This window comes from Thalassophryne amazonica, unplaced genomic scaffold (genome assembly GCF_902500255.1).
Source record: "Thalassophryne amazonica unplaced genomic scaffold, fThaAma1.1, whole genome shotgun sequence".
NCBI classification, from domain to species: Eukaryota; Metazoa; Chordata; class Actinopteri; order Batrachoidiformes; family Batrachoididae; genus Thalassophryne; species Thalassophryne amazonica.
Genome location: NW_022986500.1, coordinates 13318 through 36261, shown reverse-complemented (window position 1 = coordinate 36261; position 22944 = coordinate 13318). Strand labels below are relative to the sequence as shown.

General features: G+C 42.0%; 1 protein-coding gene across 1 annotated transcript; it reads right to left on the bottom strand.

Moving 5' to 3' along the window:
* Positions 1-2643: 2643 nt before the first annotated feature.
* sgsh (N-sulfoglucosamine sulfohydrolase (sulfamidase)) lies at positions 2644-22924 on the bottom strand. Its single transcript, XM_034165751.1, has 9 exons — positions 22712-22924; positions 17382-17542; positions 17135-17240; positions 16504-16871; positions 14483-14564; positions 14202-14405; positions 9320-9486; positions 9019-9236; positions 2644-2968 (listed from the first exon to the last, which is right to left on the bottom strand). Exons 1-9 carry the CDS (start codon positions 22791-22793, stop codon positions 2785-2787), a joined length of 1572 nt encoding a protein of 523 aa, XP_034021642.1. The 5' UTR covers positions 22794-22924; the 3' UTR covers positions 2644-2784.
* Between the last annotated feature and the right edge of the window lie 20 nt (positions 22925-22944).

The window sequence follows — 22944 nt, the reverse complement described above, 5'->3', positions numbered from 1 at the left end:
GCAAATCCAAGGTGGATCTGCATGTTGAATTGGCACAGGTTTTACGCCGGATGCCCTTCCTGACACAACTCCACATTACACAGAGAAATGTGTCAGGGTGGGATTTGAACACGGGAACCTTTTGCACTGAAACCAAGCACATTAACCACTTGGCCACCACCCCTTCTGTAAACATTGAAAATGATCCACCAAAACAAAAAATAATAAAAAATATTAATAATAATGATAAATGACTCTGTTTCTGAGCCGTACCACACCGTGCAGTAGAGAACAGAGTGCAGAAAAAGCAGCTTTGGCTACATTCGGGGCAGTAATGAAACTGTAAAAACCTCATGAAACAGTCCACTGTTTTCCAAGTGTAGTGTTGTGTTCTGCACAGCCGGCAGGAGCGAACTGGGTTTAAATAGCGGCAAGGTACACGCAACTGTGTGTACACATTAAAAAGTGAACACACACAGCTGCAAGCAGAACTACGAACACGGAAAAAGGCTGAGTACATGCACATTTCGGGCGTATTTAAATGAAACACAACACAGCAATACACAGCTCTACGAATACGCCAATGTGAAAGGGGCTTTAGAGATGCTCCACTCCTTATTACCTGTGTTTAGTAGAGAAGCTTGAATCTTCGACTGGACTGGGTTGCTTGACGCGAGGACGTTTCGCTTCAAATCGCAGAAGCTTCCTCAGCTAAAATTCTTGCTCTGGTAGTCTGAATTCTGTCTGACCCTTGTCGAGAAGAACAAACAGAAGCCACAAAAGCTGGAGTTTTAAACCTAACCAGACCCGTCCTACCGAGAGGCAGACTGCTATTGACTAGTGATTAAACAATTGCTTTAATTAGCACCTGTTGTGCTCTAGTTAGCACCCTCCTAATGACAGGGTAGCTGTCCCCTCCTAACGATGGGACTGACGCCTCTCCTGATGACGTGAATGACTCATTACCATGAACAAAAGACTGAAACTGCTTTGACCTGAGTACCCCATTGTAAACAGGGGATAAAGTGTGTCTCAGACCCCCTGTTGTGAAAGTGTAGGAACACGGACCCACAACAGGGGGCGCAATGAACGGACAATGGAGAAGGTAAATAACAAGATTTACTACTGTGAAACAAGCACAATTAATATAACAAACACAATTTGGGGTCGAATCCGCTGGTGTCGTGTGGGCAGGCTCGAAGGTAGGAGACGTCCGTCTCAGTCGAACCGGAACCACCCAGATCTCCTCTGCCACCGAACCCTGGAAATACTGGAACCGCCAAGTCCCGAATTCCCAGGTGGCCACTGCCTCCGCTCGTCGGATCCGGTACTGCTGGCAGGAGAGAGCAACAACACACAGGCGTGGATGACCGCACCCAGTAACGGAGAGGGGAGAAGCCGCCTCCACCTCTTGTCAAAGAACAGCAGGAAGGTGAGTACTTATCCAAACAATGAAGCTATCTGTAGTCACCAGTCCTGAAAAGGTTTAACAGGTTTAGCTGGTTATGCAATATATAAATGCAGAGAATACTACCTTAGTCTTAGGCGATATCTCGGCACTGAGGTGGAGACGCCGTCCTCCTGATATACCTCTGTGCTGAGTGGAACAGCTGTGTCTGGTGATGGGTGACAGCTGTCACCCAGGCTACTCCCATGATGCGGCAGCGCCCTCTGGTGCCTGGAGCCCGCACTCCAGGCAGGGCGCCCTCTGGTGGTGGTGGGCCAGCAGTACCTCCTCTTCAGCGGCCCACACAACACCCCCTCCCCGATTAAGGCTGGGTTTCAAACGTTTCACAAAGAATGCCTCCTTGACCCCTCTCTCAAACCATTTCTTCTCTCTGGCTAAGAATTTAACTTCCTTGTCCTCAAACGTGTGGTTAGTATCTTTAAGGTGGAGATGAACTACAGACTGAGGTCCACTGGTGCCCTCTCTGCGGTGCTGGTATAGCCTTTTGTGTAAAGGTTGCTTAGTCTCATCTATGTAGTGTCAGACTACCAGAGCAAGAATTTTAGCTGAGGAAGCTTCTGCGATTTGAAGCGAAACATCCTCGCGTCAAGCAACCCAGTCCAGTCGAAGATTCAAGCTTCTCTACTATGGAAACCACCTGGACAACTGAGAGTCTACACACAAACATTACCTGTGAATGTTATTGAATAAGCCTGGTGCAAGCTCTCTCGCTCTGGCGTAAAGCACTGTTTACCATATCAATGGAGCGAGGGGAACGGGCCACTCCTCAGAGTGTAAATGGGCCAAAGTGTCAAAGCTGCTTTCAGAGCAGGACAGAACAGTCCAAAACACAGTAGAAGTAGAAATTTGTGATGTGACCTTTGTGTAATAGCAGACAGAAATTGCTTTGAGATGAAGACAAACAAAACGCATAGACCATTTTGGATACATTGTTCAATATGTGTATTTGTGTTTATTGTTTGAACCTTTTTGTTGTACAGTCTTTCACACAAGAGCCCAAATTACCTTTATAAAGTGTTAAAACAGTTGTTTATTATAGTTTGCTGTGTGTTTTGAATAAATGTGGGTGGAAAATTATTTTCCGCTTTACTTTTTCCTTTCTTATTTCTGATTGTAAACCTTTATTACACTTACAAGACACAACAAAAGCATATATATTTTGAAAGTACAGGTTGTCCTGAAAAAAAGAGACATAAAACTTGATTGTGGGATGCAGGGAGAGCTGTTAACAGCAATAATAAAACATTTATGCCAGGCGAGTGAACTGTCCAAAAAATGCCCTTTTACCCCAGAGGGTTAAAGGATGATAATGAAAATGAAGGAACCATTCGAGTCCATCAGAGGCCATTGTAGAGCGGTCTGCAGCGCGGCTCCAACCTGTCCTCCAGGACGTAGTCTGGCCCACACACCCACGGGTCGCCCGTCTCCCACTGCCACTTCTGCAGGCGCTGCCTCAGGCTCTCCAGCACGGCACCGTGCGCCGGGTCCAAGGCCAGGTTCCTCAGCTCCCACGGGTCCGTCCTGGTTCCCAAAAAGAGAAAAGAACACAGACTTCAGTCTGATGTGACTGATGGACACTTTACATGTCTCATTTTTTGCTCAACACTGAAGTTAGCGGTCAAGCAGGTTTTAGGATTTTGGTGGAACGTGTGTTGTTTGAGTTCGGAGCACTTTGCAGACAAAAACACAAAAACATGCAGAAAATACAAAGCAGCATTTTAACAGAACAGACAAACCACTCAGATAGTCAATATGTCACAACTGATGATCTAAATGGAACGTGGGAAATGTTCCGTGACCAGACGCTAAAAGTTGCTGGGACTTGGACTGGACTCACCAATGTCCACAGGAGGAGACATTTGATATCTGAAGGTGCTTTGACTGTCCCCGCAAAGAGGACTGGTTGTTCCACAGTGGAGCGGCCTGCAGAACGGCAGGTGTCCGGGTATCACACTGCTGAAGGATTATTCTTTTCAGGATTCAGTTTCAGTGACTTGCTGCTTGGCGACCAGAGCAGTTGGGCTTCACACCCCACAAGTCAACCATCAACCATGTCCAAGCTCAGAATACTCACTGAACATAATTGTGCAGCTGACAATGATTACTGCAAAGCATTTGATTCAGTGGGTGTTCCTCAGGAACGTGTTCTGGCTTCTACTTTGTTCCATACTGGCATGGATTGGATGTTGGGTCGGGTTGTAGTGTAGGTGTCTTTATATAACGGCTGAGTGGATCCTTGTCATTTGATTGGTGCTTTGTATGTCACATAACATGGATTAATTCGTCCCATTTGTGTTGCATTGCATTTACGAGGTCTGTTAGAAAACTATCCGACCTTTTTATTATTTTTTTTAAACTATATGGATTTGAATCATGTGCGCTTGCATCAGCCAAGCTTGAATCTTCATGCGCATGCGTGAAGTTTTTTCACGCCTGTCGGTTGCGTCATTCGCCTGTGGGCAGGCTTTGAGTGAGCACTGGTCCACCCCCCTCGTCGGATTTTCATTGTCAGGGAAATGGCTGAGCGATTGGAGCAGCGCTGAATCAAATTTTTCCAGAAACTGTGACAGACAGCCAGGTGGAAACCATTCGGAAAATTCAGATGGCTTTCGGTGAAAATCCTATGGGCATCACACAGATTAAGGAGCATTACAACCGGATTAAAGACGGCCCACAGCGGCTGAGGGCGCGCCGTGCTTCGAGCGGCCATCGACAGGCTGAAATGACCAGATCATTTCCAAAGTGAAGGCTGTGTTGATCCAGGACATCGTGTGACGTGTTGGAAGTCTCACAGGACAAGTTGTGACATGCCCAGCTGTTACACAATTTCTCGGATACTCACTCGACTGAAAACCCACCAAAAGCCGTCTGAATCTTCCGAATGGTTTCCAACACGGATGTGCTTTTTGTTGCGCACCATTGCGGCTCCGTCCCGATGTGCGAATTCCTCCGCACGTCTTTCATTACAAAATCTCCTGTAACAGTGGAATGTGCTGCAAAAGTGCTGATGTACACCTCTTCTGTAATTTCTCTGGTAGTCAGATGATGTCCCGGATCAACACAGCCTTCACTTTGGAAATGATCTAGTCGTTTCAGCTTGTCGATGGCTGCTCAGAGCACGGCGCGCCCTCCGCCGCTGTGGGCCATCTTTAATCCGGTTGTAACGCTCCTTAATCTGTGTGACGCCCAGAGTATCCTCACCGAAAGCCGTCTGCATCTTCCAAATGGTTTCCACCTGGCTGTCTCTCATAGTTTCTGGAAAAATTTGATTCAGCACTGCTCCAATCACTCAGCCATTTCCCTGACAATGAAAATCCAACGAGGGGGGTGGACCAGTGCTCACTCAAAGCCTGCCCACAGGCGAATGACGCAACCGACAGGCATGAAAAAACTCACGCATGCGCACAAAGGTTCAAGCTTGGCTGATGCAAGCGCACATGATTCAAATCCATATAGTTTAAAAAAAAAATAAAAAGGTCGGACAGTTTTCTAACAGACCTCGTAGAGTGCAGTCTGGTTTCATTTAGAGTGCAAATTTGGTTCCATACGTTTGGTACATTGCACTCTGCACAGACGCGCGCACACACGCGCCCACACACACACACACAACACGCACTCGCATGCACACACAAAACAAATCCACTGTGCTGTCTGGAGGCTGTTAGCAGGAAGTTAGAATGAAAAGCTGGACTAATTTCTGACGTGATTTTTTTTTCTTCGCTGCACTGAGGACGTACACAGACTTTTTTTTGGTAATACGCACATAAGCGCTGACTTGGTTGTGTGTGCGCAGGGGACAATGACTCTACCGAGACGATGATTTGATTGAGCTAACTGACACTGCTAATTCTTGTAACACACACGAACAAAATCCACTCCGCTGTAAACTGTCTGGATGCATGAAGAGCTGTTCACATGAAAAGCTGACGTGATTTTTGGCTAGACTGAGGAACTACACAAAGTCTTTTTTTATGGAAGTCCGAAGTCAGTGCACAGCATCACTGGAATTTCCCGGGCGCCTAATGGCGACTTCTGCTCCTACTGGCAATTAGGATGGGTTAAATGCAGTAGACATATTTCATTGTGCAGGGAACATGTTCTTCTGTGCATATGACAATAAAATTCCTTTGAATCCTTGAATCCTTTGAATTTGGACTTTAGCAGCAGTGGAACACCAAAATATAAAACCCTTGTCTGTTCTTTATAAATTAATAAAATATCAAATGACAAGGATCTATTTTATCCGTTATATAAAAGTATCTAGCTGGGGCACCTGGCGCTGCCCTGGTTAACCTGTTTTAGGCATAAACCAAATGCCACTCATTTTAATCAAAACAAATCCCCAACATTTGTTTTTGTAATGCTGATGTCTTAGAAATATAATGTTTAATGGGCTAAAGTTTGTCCAGCAGAACTATAAATCAAATCAAATCAGTTTTATTTATATAGCACCAAATCACAACAAACAGTTGCCCCAAGGCGCTTTGGGGAGTCCCCAAACTAAGTGGAAACACTTGGTTAAAAGACAAACACATTTGAAGTCCTTCATGCAGACTTTCTTTTGCAATCAAATTTAGAACAAAATTACACACAAAAGGTAGGTAAAAGTAAATGTAAATATCAATGAATCAAAATTGAGGTAGTGGTGTATTTCACTGTTTTTACACTGCAATTTTACGAACATAAAATGAATGTATTCAGACAGGAAGGCAAACTGGGTTGTACAGGACAGTCAGGTGCTTAACAGTTGAGAACATAAAGTAGCTGAAGGAAGGGATTAAATAAACAGAGATGGCCAACACATATACAGGGCTGGAAATTTGAATCTGCCTGGTCATACTCACAGCCGGCTATTTTGGGGGTAATTTTCAGTTCAACTTATAGAAAAATGGTACCAGTTTGTTCCCCTTGTCATGAGGATTCAGAATATATATAGTTTTTAGGGTTACATATTATAGTTTGGGAGTTCATCCCGGACAGACAGACACACAGGCAGACAGAAGTGGCAGCATGAAAAGCACATGGTACAACCCTATATGGTCTTTCTGTGAAGGCTCTCAGTTGTCCAGGTGGTTTCCATAGTAGAGAAGCTTGAATCTTCGACTGGACTGGGTTTCTTGACACGAGGACGTTTCTGTTATATGGCTGGGGGGGCCTGGCTGCCTTTTTGTTTCTGTCCTTTGTTTCTCCTTCCAGGTGGCTTGCATTTGGGACTGAGTGGCTGTGTTGCTGAGGTTATCAGGACCTCACCCTGATCACCTGCGGCTCGTCAGGACTCACAGCTGAGGTGCATCTATATGGATTGGAACATGGTGGCATTTAAGACTGGAGTATACAGTGTGTATTTGCCAGAGACTCGACCTTGTGACCAGACGGGTGAGATCGTCGTCTCGGGAGCCATCTCATCATCAGTGGATGCAGAGAACGTCCAGGGTTTGATGCACGGTCTGTGAAAGAGGAGGGGGTGAGGTCTCACGCTCGTCAGCACACTTCCTGAGGTACGTTAGATTTTGTGACTAACATTTATACAGTCAGTAAATGTGGTGTCCCTCACACCTTATTATATTGAGCTGTATGTTAGTCATGTATCGGCTTCCACTGCAGTGGAGTTTTGTGAACTGGATGTTCCATGCCTGCAGGTTGGGAAGCTGATTAGTAATCAAGCCAGGAAGTGTTTGCTGTTTGTACACCTTTAAGTGTTCTCTCTGTGTGTAGAGTGTGGACTCACATAATGGTTCCTTCTTTCACAGACTCGGTTTGTTGCGGCCACCTGGGGGGTGTCGGCGGGGTCCTTGGGTCCGAACAGCTTCTGGCTCCGGACCGTTAGCGCTGCTGGGAGCGCACCACGCCAGACCGCACTTTCTGTTATTTTTGTATCACTGTTATGTATTAAATTCAGTTAGCCTTTGTACCGTGCTCTGCTTATTTCATACTGGGTCCTTCAAACGCTGGTCGGTTCTCCGAGCTGCGTCCGACACATAACAGTTTCGCTTCAAATCGCAGAAGCTTCCTCAGCTAAAATTCTTGCTCTGGTAGTCAGACTACCAGAGCAAGAAACCCAGTCCAGTCGAAGATTCAAGCTTCTCTACTATATGGTCTTACATAAATGGCAGGTCGAGGACACATCTTGCAGATGCGCTAGGACACATCTTGCAGATGCGCTAGGACACATCAACAGTGATGTAACCTGGGCTCACTGGATGTTTCTGGTCTTACAACATCAGACACCCTCGCCCAGGCAACCCGACTGGGGTTGATCAGACTCCAGCCTGTGCCCCAGCAGCGTTTGCCCAAGGATCTGCCCTCTTGATCCATAGCCACCTTGTGGCTTTCTCTGCAGCATCAGTAGCAGACCTAATGGCCTTCCTCTTTGCCTCACCAGACAGGCCAAGCAATGTGTGAACTTTGCAGAGAGACCGCCCTGCAAATCCTCAGCAACCCACCTCCAAAGGTTTGCAGCGAGTCTTCCAACCTTGCCTCCTGCTTTTGTCCACCAGCTCCTGATACTTGGCACGCTTCCTCTCATTGGCTTTTTCCATGCGGCCTTCCCAGGGTACTGTGAGCTCCAGAATGATCAGCTGTTTGGTTGAGTCTGACACAATGATCATATCCAGTCGGAGCCGTGTGGATGTTATCCTGGCTGGGAACTTCAGCTGTTTGCCCAAATCTACTTCAAGTTGCCAGTCAGTGGCAGAGGTTAGGAGGCCAGACTTTGCCCATGGTTGAGTGCTGGGCTTCTCTCCAGCTCTATGGAACCTGATGGTCTTCGGCTTGTGGTGGCCCTTCATGGTGTTGATGGCCGTAGCTATGCTGTCAGCACAATGTTTTTTGTGCTTAGGGCACAACGTCGTTGAATGGTTTGTTCCAGCTTTCACCTCATGAAATATTCGTACCATTGACCTCATAAACATTTATTATTTGTATATTGTTGGTGAGGAAAGTTTTGTTGAGCTTGACTTCACGGTCAATGCTATGACCTTTGTGAAATCATATAATCCTTGAGAAGCTGAGTGAGCTGTTTGGTGGTGCTGATGTCTTTGCAGGAGAACCAAGGTCCAAGTCTTTAGGGTCCTGGTACATCATGTCTTGCCGTCTGGTTGTCAGATTTGGACTCTAACCAGTGACCTAAGGTGAGGACTGGAGGTGGACTCTGGAGGATCGTTGGGTCCTGCTGGAATGACTTTGTGTCCAATGAACGGTTACTTAGTGAGACTCAGATGAGGAGGATCACTGACACTGTGAGGGAACATCAGACACCACATTTAGTCCATGTGGTGAGTTTCTCTGGACATGATCCAGGACACAGGTGTCTCAGTACTGAGGACCCCAGAGACTGGAGAAGGTCAAGGACACACTCATGTCACCTGACCACAGCAGGTAGATGTTATTTTTGAAAGGTTCGGATGGACCAGTTCTCTGCCTGGGTGGCTGCGATCCAGGACCCAGATTCTGTCATGTGATAGATGCTGGGACGTGTGGCACCAGCGCACGCTCGCAGATGTCTCCTGCTATAATGAAGACGTTCTCTTTTGTCATCATTTATTGATCACCGCTGAGCTGATCACACTGACCTGGTGTTGTAAAGCTCCCAGCGCTGCCTGGAGTAATACTGACCCAGACTTTTGAACCAGTGTGTCGGCTCACCGAGCCTGGTACGGTTCAGCAGGTCCTGGAAGGTGGGGGACACATAGAGGTCCTGGTCAATGGGGAAGGGCATCCTGTAGTGCAGGTTGTGGAGAAGATGATACGCACCCTGGTAGACAGAGCGGATTGGATAGTACATGGTCACCTAAAATGAAAGAAATGTGGTCAGTGACGTGTTTGATTCCTTGATGGAAATGGTGCCCATAATGTGTCTTGAAGATCACAGACCTCATGGAGGGACTGGCTGGCATAGACAGTATGCCAGGTGCTGGGCTCAGAGACCAGAGCGGGGAGCAAGGATCGACCAGTGAGATGGACCGGGGTGTCAGGGCTTCCAGGCAGGCTGTAGGACGGGTATGGAATCGAGAACCAGTCCAGAATGGTGGGCATAATATCTGTCATGGTGGAGACACACCAAACCCTGAGCATTTCAGCATGAAGAAACACATGAGGAAATAACGAGACAGCAGGAATGAAGTTAGACAATCTGGCAATGAGGAAAGGGTCTAACAGCACGTATCAAGGCCAGCCAACAATTAGACACTGAAGTGCAAAAATCTGAAAACCCTGAAGACCTAAACCAGGAAGTCAAGGTACATGAAGAAAACACTGCTTGGATGTCAAAATAAGAGCACAGAAGGAAATCAGCGGAGACTGTGAGGTGAAAAAAAATGAGAAGGAATTTCACAAATCTAACCAAACTGAGACCAGAATCCACCACTACAAATGTGACCCGTGACAGACCCCTGAGAAAACTGACCATTAACCCATTCATCCACCTGATCCACACACAGTCCTGGGGAGGAAGAAAACCAGTGAACGTATTTTTCCTTTAGTTTTCACTTTTATGTTTTGAATTCCCTTTGGTTTCAGTTTTTGAGTGTTGATGAGGACAGTGATGTTAATGAGCAGTGCATGTATGTACTCAGGTTAGAGAAACTATATACCCGACCTTCGACCAGGTCTTGTTGGTTCGTGGTGGACTCGCTTTTTGGTTCCACACGATCACGATGCAGTAACACTGACTGCACACGACTGAACATCATGGTCAGAGCCACCACAGCGTGAGTGCTGGGTATGAAAATGATCACTGTACTGATCGCACAGTATCTGTTACACTCACGATGTGACCCCCCCCCCCCCGCCTTCCAAAACATGTGTCCTTCAAATATCTTCAAACTACTGGTCAATACTGTGAAAATGAGCTGGAGGGAAGCTTGTAGAGCATGAAGAGAGCTTTAAAACAACTCAAAAAAATAGCGGATATATTTTCAGAGATATGACTCTTCACAAGGGGGTGCCAGTTAGTGGAAACTTCATTTGCATTAATCCAAACATCCCATAAAGATTTACAAAATTCTGAGAGATGTTGGCAGATTCTTCACTGATGCGACCTGGTGTAACAGTATATCTTTCCACCCTGGATATCCCTGTCCCCTGTCCATGATGGGGTGGGGGTAAGATATTGTGACCTGGATCTCTTCCCCCTCCCACCCCCACCCCAACATCAAGAATTCTGAATATCACTCAGTTCAGCCCAACATAACCATGGCAGTATGTGTAAGATATCCAGGTCAGGTCTTACCCCCCACCCCACCCCGGCCTTACGTGGGAAGGTCAGATAATGAACGTGACGAGGGAAGAAACTGTACATCCGAATTGAGAGAATTTACACAAAAGAGGGGTCAGTCACTTCATAATGGAGGATCTTACTTCTGTAGTCAACCTTTGTGTGTCCACAAGTAGATATGTGGTCAAGATGGGAATTGGCTTTTTATCAAATGGTCTACAGTCAGTCCAGGGTGAGACCACATCACTGAGACAGATAATACCAGTGCTGTTTCCACTCTTTCAGTCATGTATAAATCTGGGTAGGATGAAATGGGTGATAATACTACAGCTCTGGGGCAGGGAGATAACCTGTGACACCGGAATGACCCCTGAACCAGTGACATCCAGACGTTTGTAGAAGAGCTGTGGATTATATTTTGTTAAATCAGCATTTTTTACCTCATTCTGCTGAAATCGTCAACCTGCTCCATGTTGGAGAGAACGCACTGATGGTTTAACAGAAACACCGGAAATGAAGGTCAAAGATGTTAAACTGTCTTTATGACATCACTCAGTGTTGCACTTTGATCTGCAAACTGATGCAGAGATGTCATAAAAGAAAAAAAAAAAACAGTAAAGATCATCACTTTCTTTCTGTGGACATCAGCAAAAATATGCTTGCGTCACTAGCCGCGGTTCAGTGATTATCACCTCATTTCTGCTTCAAACTGCCTCCAGTCATTATCTGTCTCAGTGACAGATATCTGAAGCTTTAGTACAACAGTCATTTACACATAAATTCAGAATTATTTCATCATAAAAGACGAAGGAAGCAATCAGAGCGCCACAACTACAACCCCAATTCCAATGAAGTTGGGACGTTGTGTAAAATGTAAATATAAACAGAATACAATGATTTGAAAATCCTCTTCAACCTATATTCAGTTGAATACACCACAAAGACAAGATATTTAATGTTCAAACTGATAAACTTTATTGTTTTTGTGCAAATATTTGCTCATTTTGAAATGGATGCCTGCAACATGTTTCAAAAAAAGCTGGGATGGGGCAACAAAAGACTGGGAAAGTTGATGAATGCTCAAAGAACACCTGTTTGGAACATTCACAGGTGAACAGGTTAATTGTAAACAGGTGAGTGTCATGATTGGGTATAAAAGGAGCATCCCCAAAAGGCTCAGCCATTCACAAGCAAAGATGGGTTGAGGATCACCACTTTGTGAACAACTGCATGAAAAAAGAGTCCAACAGTTTAAGAACAATGTTTCTCAACATTCAATTGCAAGGACTTTAGGGATTCCATCATCTACAGTCCATAATATAATCAAAAGATTCAGAGAATCTGGAGAACTTTCTACACGTAAGCGGCAAGGCCAAAAACCAACATTGAATGCCCATGACTTTTGATCCCTCAGGGGGCACTGCATTAAAAACCAACATCATTGTGTAAAGGATCTTACCGCGTGGGCTCAGGAACACTTCATAAAACCATTGTCTGTTAATGCAATTCGTCGCTACATCTACAAGTACAAGTTAAAACTCTACCATGCAAAGTGAAAGCCAAACATCAACAACATCCAGAAACACCGCCACCTTCTCTGGTCCTGAGCTCATTTGAAATGGACAGATGCAAAGTGGAAAAGTGTGCTGTGGTCTGATGAGTCCACATTTCAAATTGTTTTTGGAAATCATGGACGTCGTGTCCTCTGGACAAAAGAGGAAAAAGACCATCCAGATTGTTACCAGCACAAAGTTCAAAAGCCAGCATCTGTGATGGTATGGGGGTGTGTTAGTGCCCATGGCATGGACAACTTACACATCTGTGATGGCACCATCAATGCTGAAAGGTACATCCAGGTTTTGGAGCAACACATGCTGCCATCCAAGCAACGTCTTTTTCAGGGACGTCCCTGCTTATTTCAGCAAGACAATGCCAAGCCACATTCTGCACGTGTTACAACAGTGTGGCTTCATAGTAAAAGAGTGCGGGTACTAGACTGGCCTGCCTGCAGTCCAGACCTGTCGCCCATTGAAAATGTGTGGTGCATTATGAAGCGCAAAATACGACAACAGAGACCCCAGACTGTTGAACAACTGAAGTCATACATCAAGCAAGAATGGGAAAGAATTCCACCTACAAAGCTTCAACAATTAGTGTCCTCAGTTCCCAAATGCTTATTGAGTGTTGTTAGAAGGAAAGGTGATGTAACACAGTGGGAAACATACCACTGTCCCAGCTTTTTTGAAACGTGTTGCAGGCATCCATTTCAAAATCAGAATCAGAATCAGAATGCCTTTTATTGGCATTATACGTTGGTACAACGAGATTAGGGCCATCCAGTTGCAGTGCAATAAAATAGAATAAAAACAGTGCAAAAAAAAGAGATTAAAAAATAGTGCAAGAATATGTATCAAAAACAAAATATAAAGAAAAATTCAACAATGTAAGGAAAAATATATATACAATTGACACTAATGCAAGGTACAGCTTGGATATAAATATATAAATATATTGCACAGAAATGTATATTGTCCATGGGTGATTGGATTATTGCACATGGTTGAGATTGCACAAGGAGGATCAGTGCATGCTAGAGTTTAATGTGGTTATGGCTTTGGGGAAGAAACTGTTTCTCAGTCTGTGAGCAAATATTTGCACAAAAACAATAAAGTTTATCAGTTTGAACATTAAATATCTTGTCTTTGTGGTGTATTCAATTGAATATTGGTTGAAGAGGATTTGAAAATCATTGTATTGTGTTTTTATTTACATTTTACACAACGTCCCAACTTCATTGGAATTGGGGTTGTGCACAAGCTGCAAATTGATGCATTCACTGCGCCTCCGTCATTTCAAAGCTTCAGCAGCAACTCATCGATTATCACCTCGTTTCTGCTTCAAACTGACTTCAGAATGATTTAAGAGGTTTTACGTTGTCATCTGATGGGTAATAATCACATTAATCAGACTCAGAAAAGCTGCTGTGGTCCCAAATGACGCATGCGCAGTGAAGGCACGGCGGACCCATCTTTAGGGGGGACCGTTTGGTCTGCAACACTGGAACACAACTTTAGGACAGCTGGTGATAATATTGTTTAAAACAAGTTCTCACTTTATGACTGTAAGATTTTGTCAATTAAAAACTGAAGCACATAACTGGAGGCAGGTTTCAGAGTCTGTGTGTCACTCGACTCTGATCTGGCCGAGTGGAAAACACAGTCAATATTGGGATATTGACAAATGTTTGTTTTTAATATAAATCATGTAGACTGTCGCCGTTGACAAGCGCCACAGTTGTGACCGCTGAAGCCTGGAAGCCTGGAAGTCCTTTAGTGCATTCACCCGTGTTTTGGTGGCTTCCCTCACTTCGTTCCTTCGTGCTCTTCATGCTCGTCTAATTCGTGATTCTGAACTACGAGAGACACGAACCACATGAAACCAACCTAATCTGGTCTTCGGAGCAGACAGCACTGAGGTGGACTTCCTCTAATACTCTGTCTGATGGATCCTGATGTCCTCCCCTATCCCGACCCTTCTTACCCAGCAGGCTGACGTAGGCCCGGCTGGTGTCTCCCCACCGCCCCCTGTGCTCTGGAGATGACACCAGCATAGGTTCCGCTACACCGGAGCGGTATAGGTTGGTTCTGCCGTTGGGGAAGGGGATCCCGTTATCCGAGCTGTAGATGACCAGAGTGTTGTTCTCATAACCGGCTTCCTGGAGTTCTTGGAGAACCAAACCGATACCTACAGAGGACATCGTAATTTAGAGAAGGAGCGGCATCTCAACAGGGTCTCGAACTTCAGATGTGCAGGTGTCGTACCCTGGTCCAGCCTGCTCACGGTGGTGTACTGTGCACAGATGTCAGCCCGCGCCGCCGACGTGTCCGGCACAAACGGGGGAACCTGAAGTCCATGAGATGGGGACAGATCAGAAACCAGCATGTGACAAACTGTGAAAAGATTCAAGGATTGTTAATTCTTTATAACGAGCTTCATAAAACCGTGGAGATGTCACAGCGACGCACCGAAAGAAAAACCACAAATCAAACAAAAACGTATTTTTGACGTCTTGTGGTCACTGAGCTGTACTTCCTCTGGTTTGTGGTATTTTGTACTTTATGACATCTCGCAGGCACTGAGCTGTACTTCCTCTGGTTTGTGGTATTCTGTACTTTTTGATGTCTCGCAGTCACTGACCTGTACTTCCTCTGGTTTGTGGTATTCTGTACTTTTTGACATCTCGCAGTCACTGAGCTGTACTTCCTCTAGTTTGTGGTATTTCATACTTTTTGATGTCTCGCGGTCACTGACCTGTAGTTCCACTGGTTTGTGTATTCTGTACTTTTTGATGTCTCACGGTCACTGACCTGTACTTCCTCTGGTTTGTAGTATTTGGTACTTTGTGATGTCTTGCAGTCACTGACCTGTACTTCCTCTGGTTTGTAGTATTTTGTACTTTTTGACGTCTCGCGGTCACTGACCTGTACTTCCTCTGGTTTGTAGTATTCTATACTTTTGACGTCTCGCGGTCACTGACCTGTACTTCCTCTGGTTTGTAGTATTCTATACTTTTGACGTCTCACGGTCACTGACCTGTACTTCCTCTGGTTTGTAGTATTTCGTACTTTTTGACGTCTCGCGGTCACAGACCTGTAGTTCCTCTGGTTTGTAGTATTTCGTACTTTTTGACGTCTTGCGGTCACTGACCTGTAGTTCCTCTGGTTTGTAGTATTTCATACTTTTTGACGTCTCGCGGTCACTGACCTGTACTTCCTCTGGTTTGTAGTATTTTGTACTTTTTGACGTCTCGCGGTCACTGACCTGTACTTCCTCTGGTTTGTAGTATTCTATACTTTTGACGTCTCACGGTCACTGACCTGTACTTCCTCTGGTTTGTAGTATTTCGTACTTTTTGACGTCTCGCGGTCACAGACCTGTAGTTCCTCTGGTTTGTAGTATTTGGTACTTTTTGACGTCTTGCGGTCACTGACCTGTAGTTCCTCTGGTTTGTAGTATTTCATACTTTTTGACGTCTCGCGGTCACTGACCTGTACTTCCTCTGGTTTGTAGTATTTTGTACTTTTTGACGTCTCGCGGTCACTGACCTGTACTTCCTCTGGTTTGTAGTATTCTATACTTTTGACGTCTCACGGTCACTGACCTGTACTTCCTCTGGTTTGTAGTATTTCGTACTTTTTGACGTCTCGCGGTCACAGACCTGTACTTCCTCTGGTTTGTAGTATTCTATACTTTTGACGTCTCGCGGTCACTGACCTGTACTTCCTCTGGTTTGTAGTATTCTATACTTTTGACGTCTCACGGTCACTGACCTGTACTTCCTCTGGTTTGTAGTATTTCGTACTTTTTGACGTCTCGCGGTCACAGACCTGTAGTTCCTCTGGTTTGTAGTATTTCGTACTTTTTGACGTCTTGCGGTCACTGACCTGTACTTCCTCTGGTTTGTAGAATTTCATACTTTTTGACGTCTCGCGGTCACTGACCTGTACTTCCTCTGGTTTGTAGTATTTTGTACTTTTTGACGTCTCGCGGTCACTGACCTGTACTTCCTCTGGTTTGTAGTATTCTATACTTTTGACGTCTCACGGTCACTGACCTGTACTTCCTCTGGTTTGTAGTATTTCGTACTTTTTGACGTCTCGCGGTCACAGACCTGTAGTTCCTCTGGTTTGTAGTATTTGGTACTTTTTGATGTCTCGCGGTCACTGACCTGTACTTCCTCTGGTTTGTAGTATTTCATACTTTTTGACGTCTCGTGGTCACTGACCTGTACTTCCTCTGGTTTGTAGTATTTCGTACTTTTTGACGTCTCATGGTCACTGACCTGTACTTCCTCTGGTTTGTAGTATTCTGGTGTCCAGTCGGGAATACTGCCCATCCCCGGTTGTCCATTCCCAAACTTCTCACAGAAGGTTCCGTACTGCGGCTGGGAATGTCCGCACCGATGGGGGTCATGGAATGCGATGTAGAGAAAAAAGGGTCTTTCTTCCGCCTTTTCTCGGTCTTTACTTCCTGCTGTCTTTCGTCTTTGTACAAACACTTCCTCTTTGTGAGTCTGGAAAAACCTTCGTACCAGGAGTTTGATCCGAGTAATATTCCTCCCCACCTGCAGCACGGAGCTGTTCTCCTCTGTGTAGGCGAAATCAAAGGGGTAGACGGAAGCAGGACCCACGTGCTTCTTCCCAATAATACCTGAGGGACGGAGATGAGGAGGAGACACTTAGAGACGGCAGCCTGTCTGTCCACAGCTGCAGTCACATTGGATCCAGAACTCATCAGTTACAACACGAACAGGAGCAAAGAACCGTCACCCAGAATCCAGTCTGGACCAAACCAACAGTGTCTTCTTTTGAATGATTTTTGTTGTTGTTTTTTTTAGGCCGAAACATTGACGATCAATCGAGCAAAGAACAGAAGAGCAGCGACTGAAGACATAGCAGGAATTTTGTCTTTACCCGTGTGGACGTCAGCGTGGTTCAGGAGCAGCGGGAGACTTTGGATTCCATCAAAAGTGCTGAAGTGATGAACTCCCTGATGAAGGCCGTACATGCCGTTCTGATGCTGAGGATGACAGACAGACAGACACAGAGACTGTGTGCGTGTGTTTGTGTATTTATGTCTGTGTGTGTGTTTTTGTGTCTGTGCGTGTGTGCATGTGTGTGTCTGTGTTTGTGTGTGTGTGCGTGTGTGTGTGTGTGTTACCTGTGGCAGGCCAGTGAGGATGGAGGAGCGACTCGGTGAGCAGCTGCTGACGGCCGTAAAGGCCTCGCTGAACACCAGGCTGCGCCGGGCCAGATTACGAAGGTTTGGGGTTCGGACCACCGAGTGGTTATAGACATCAGTCTCAAAGCCGGCGTCATCGGCTGCAGGACATGAAACAGTCATCATATGACAGCGCTTCACAAAACATTTACAAATTTTTACACATAAAACTGCTTCTGCGCAACAGATTATGGTATTATTAGGATCAGATTAGGGATTTATCTGGGTCAAATTAAGGTTTTATTTGGGTCATATTTAAAAGGTTTATTAGGCTCAGATTAGGGTTTTATTTGGATCAAATTATGGTGTTATTTGGGTCAAATTAAGGTTTTATTTGGGTCATATTTAAAAGGTTTATTAGGCTCAGATTAGGGTTTTATTTGGATCAAATTATGGTGTTATTTGGGTCAAATTAAGGTTTTATTTGGATCAGGTTAAGGTTTTATTTGGATCAGATTAAGGTTTTATTTGGATCAGATTAAGGTTTTATTTGGGTCAAATTAAGGTTTTATTTGGATCAGATTAAGGTTTTATTTGGATCAGATTAAGGTTTTATTTGGGTCATATTTAAAAGGTTTATTAGGCTCAGATTAGGGTTTTACTTGGGTCAAATTAAGGTTTTATTTAGAGCAGATTAAGGTTTTATTTGGATCAGATTAAGGTTTTATTTGGGTCATATTTAAAAGGTTTATTAGGCTCAGATTAAGGTTTTATTTGGATCAGATTAAGGTTTTATTTGGGTCATATTTAAAAGGTTTATTTGGATCAGATTAAGGTTTTATTTGGATCGGATTAAGGTTTTATTTGGATCGGATTAAGGTTTTATTTGGGTCAAATTAAGGTTTTATTTGGGTCAAATTAATCTTTTATTTGGATCGGATTAAGGTTTTATTTGGATCGCATTAAGGTTTTATTTGGGTCAAATTAAGCTTTTATTTGGGTCAAATTAAGGTTTTATTTGGATCAGATTAAGGTTTTATTTGGGTCCAATTAGGTTTTATTTGGGTCACATTAGGGTTTTATTTGGATCAGATTACAGTTTTATTTGGGTCACATTATGGTTTTATTTGGATCAGATTACAGGTTTATTAGGCTCAGACAGTGGTGGGCACAGATAACCAAAAAATTAACTTCGATAACAGATAATCAGATAACTGAAAAGTTATCTTTGATAAAGATAAAATATAAACCACCCAAAAATGTATCGGAAGTTACAGATAACTGATAAATTCCAGTACTGTCTCCGGTACACTTGCAACCATGGAAACAGAGACTGGAATGGACATGCGCGTCTCAATCTATTAGTGTTGCTCAGGACAGGAAGGCACCAATACTAAGGGTGGAGATGTGCAGCTCATCAATAATAAACTGACCGCTTTTTTTTGCACTAGCGTCCCTATTTCTTAACGGATTTTAATAAACGTAGGCTTGTTTTAAAGCCCTTTAATTGCTCTTTCTAATGAACTCATACATGTCTGGGTAGAAAAAAAGCTTTATGTAAAGTGTGGAAATTTGGGGAAAATATACTGTGATGGTTTTTTTCCTATCATCATATTTCTTGATGGGTTTTTATAAATGAAGCCTTGTAAGTTGTATTCAAGCTGATTAAAAGCTCTAATGAACCCATACATGCCTGGATATGTATTAAAATATAAATCTGAAGTCTGTCTTGCCATTGTGCTCATTTATCTTGCTGCTTTTTCCACTGTAATATTATTACTAGTCTTTTAATAACAATAACATATATGATTTTTACTAACATTTTATTCCAAGTAGTTATAAAGACATTCAGAATTTATGACTTTTGACCCTCAGTCAGTGTAAAAAGTACTTCCTCCATCCCTCCAACCACACTGTTATAATTTAAATGCCGGCTGTGACCACATGTACATATCATATTAAACACTGCAAGTATATATACATAAATATATTTAAACATTTTTGTTTCCGTATCTGTATGCATGTGAACACAGCTTAATGAAAAGAACTTATGGTGCTGAGTTATAGTCTCAGTATATCGATATTAAATTTCAACATCGCGACTTTAAAATAGACATTTGTTTTACATAATTACATTAAGGCTCTTGTACAGTTTATTTTAATATTGGAGAATTCGTTTTTGTAGTTGGTGCAGTTGATGCTGAAGCTCTGGTTGCCTTTTTTCTCCTCATTTCACTTCTATTTAACAGGTGCCTTAACTGACTCAAGGTGTTCTGTCCACCCTTAGTAACGGCCGCCGTGCGGCACGCCGCTAGTCACGTGACGTCCATTCCAGGCCTCTATTTCCATGCTTGCAACTACTAACAAGCTGATTTTGAGTTTTAACTCAGTTTATGGTTTTAATTTGGTCAAATTAAGGTTTTATTTGGATCAGATTACGGTTTTATTTGGGTCAAATAGTTTTCATTAGTCTCCGATTACGGTTTTATTTGGGTTAAATTTTAAGGTTTTACTAGGCTCAGATTATGGTTTTATTTGGGTCAAATTAAGGTTTTATTGTGGTCATATTAAGGTTTTATTAGTATCAGATTAGGGTTTTATTTGGGTCAAATTAGGGTGTTATTTGGATCAAATTAAGGTTTTATTTGGTCAAATTAAGGTTTTCTTAGGCTCAGATTACAGTTTTAGTTGGGTCAAATTAAGGATTTATTCAGCTCAGATTACAGTTTTAATTGGGTCAAATTAAGGTTTTATTTCGATCAGATTGCAATTTTAGTTGGGTCCAATTAAGGTTTTATTTGGCTCAGATTAAGGTTTTATTTGGATCAGATTGCGGTCTTAGTTGGGTAAAATTAGGGTTTTATTAGGCTCAGATTACAGTTTTAGTTGGTGAAATTAAGGTTTTATTAGGATCAGATTAGGGTTTTATTTGGGTCAAATTAAGATTTTATTCAGATCAGATTACGGTTTTATTTGGGTCAAATAACGGTTTTATTTGGGTCAAATTTTAAGGTTTTATTAGGCTCAGATTATGGTTTTATTTTGGTCAAATTAAGGTTTTATTGTGGTGATATTAAGGTTTTATTTGGGTCAGATTAGGGTTTTATTTGGGTCAAATTAAGGTTTTATTGTGGTCATATTAAGGTTTTATTTGGGTCAGATTAGGGTTTTATTTGGGTTAAGTTAAAGTTTCATTAGGAACACATTAGGCTTTTATTTGGGTCAAATTAAGGTTTTATTTGGGTCAGATTAGGGTTTTATTTGGGTTAAGTTAAAGTTTCATTAGGAACACATTAGGCTTTTATTTGGGTCAAATTAAGGTTTTATTTGGGTCAAATTAAGGTTTTATTGTGGTCATATTAAGGTTTTATTTGGGTCAAATTAAGGTTTTATTGTGGTCATATTAAGGTTTTATTTGGGTCAGATTAAGGTTTTATTGTGGTCATATTAAGGTTTTATTTGGGTCAAATTAAGGTTTTATTGTGGTCATATTAAGGTTTTATTTGGGTCAGATTAGGGTTTTATTGTGGTCATATTAAGGTTTTATTTGGGTCAAATTAAGGTTTTATTGTGGTCATATTAAGGTTTTATTTGGGTCAGATTAAGGTTTTATTGTGGTCATATTAAGGTTTTATTTGGGTCAAATTAAGGTTTTATTGTGGTCATATTAAGGTTTTATTTGGGTCAAATTAAGGTTTTATTGTGGTCATATTAAGGTTTTATTTGGGTCAAATTAAGGTTTTATTGTGGTCATATTAAGGTTTTATTTGGGTCAAATTAAGGTTTTATTGTGGTCATATTAAGGTTTTATTTGGGTCAGATTAGGGTTTTATTGTGGTCATATTAAGGTTTTATTTGGGTCAGATTAAGGTTTTATTGTGGTCATATTAAGGTTTTATTTGGGTCAAATTAAGGTTTTATTGTGGTCATATTAAGGTTTTATTTGGGTCAAATTAAGGTTTTATTGTGGTCATATTAAGGTTTTATTTGGGTCAAATTAAGGTTTTATTGTGGTCATATTAAGGCTTTTATTTGGGTCAGATTAGGGTTTTATTTGGGTTAAGTTAAAGTTTCATTAGGAACACATTAGGCTTTTATTTGGGTCAAATTAAGGTTTTATTTGGGTCAGATTAGGGTTTTATTGTGGTCATATTAAGGTTTTATTTGGGTCAAATTAAGGTTTTATTGTGGTCATATTAAGGTTTTATTTGGGTCAAATTAAGGTTTTATTGTGGTCATATTAAGGTTTTATTTGGGTCAGATTAAGGTTTTATTGTGGTCATATTAAGGTTTTATTTGGGTCAAATTAAGGTTTTATTGTGGTCATATTAAGGTTTTATTTGGGTCAAATTAAGGTTTTATTGTGGTCATATTAAGGTTTTATTTGGGTCAAATTAAGGTTTTATTGTGGTCATATTAAGGTTTTATTTGGGTCAAATTAAGGTTTTATTGTGGTCATATTAAGGTTTTATTTGGGTCAAATTAAGGTTTTATTTGGGTCAAATTAAGGTTTTATTTGGGTCAAATTAAGGTTTTATTGTGGTCATATTAAGGTTTTATTTGGGTCAAATTAAGGTTTTATTGTGGTCATATTAAGGTTTTATTTGGGTCAAATTAAGGTTTTATTGTGGTCATATTAAGGTTTTATTTGGGTCAGATTAGGGTTTTATTTGGGTTAAGTTAAAGTTTCATTAGGAACACATTAGGCTTTTATTTGGGTCAAATTAAGGTTTTATTTGGGTCAGATTAGGGTTTTATTGTGGTCATATTAAGGTTTTATTTGGGTCAAATTAAGGTTTTATTGTGGTCATATTAAGGTTTTATTTGGGTCAAATTAAGGTTTTATTGTGGTCATATTAAGGTTTTATTTGGGTCAAATTAAGGTTTTATTGTGGTCATATTAAGGTTTTATTTGGGTCAGATTAGGGTTTTATTTGGGTTAAGTTAAAGTTTCATTAGGAACACATTAGGCTTTTGTTTGGGTCAAATTAAGGTTTTATTTGGGTCAAACCAAGGTTTTATTTGGTCAAATTAAGGTGTTATTAGGATCAGATTCGGGTTTTATTTGGGTTAAATTTTAAGGTTTTACTAGGCTCAGATTCTGGTTTTATAACTTTATTAAATAACTGACTGATATTTACTAAATGTCAGTAATTTTATTAAATAACTGACTGATATTTAATAAATGTCAGTAATTTAACTGATATTTAATAAATGTCTAATTTTATTAAATAACTGACTGATATTTAATAAACAGCCGTAACTTTAGCAGATTTCTTTTCCTTCTGGTTATATTGTTAAGTTTAATATTTAAAAATATATAATCTGACCGATTATCAGCAGAACGTTTCTTCTCGTGGACTCTCCGCTCAAACATGACGTCACAAGGAGAAAAAACACCTCCAAAAGCATGACGATGATGTCACTGCGTAAAACGTCACAACTGTTTGTTTTTGAAAATTAAAAATTAAAATTAGACAACAAAAATCCGATTCAGTCGCTTTTAAAAGTGCATCCAGTCTTCCTGAATCAGCTTTAAGACACGCCCATTGTAGTCACGTGA

Excerpts from the sequence above, each read along its gene's own strand:
- sgsh (XM_034165751.1), bottom strand. The coding sequence starts at position 22,793 with ATGCTTTTGGAGGTGTTTTTTCTCCTTGTGACGTCATGTTTGAGCGGA. Across the intron at positions 14,565-16,503 it reads ACAAACCAGAGGAAGTACAG|GTTCCCCCGTTTGTGCCGGA; the intron begins GTCAGTGACCAT and ends CATGGACTTCAG. Across the intron at positions 9,237-9,319 it reads CCAGCCAGTCCCTCCATGAG|GTGACCATGTACTATCCAAT; the intron begins GTCTGTGATCTT and ends CTTTCATTTTAG.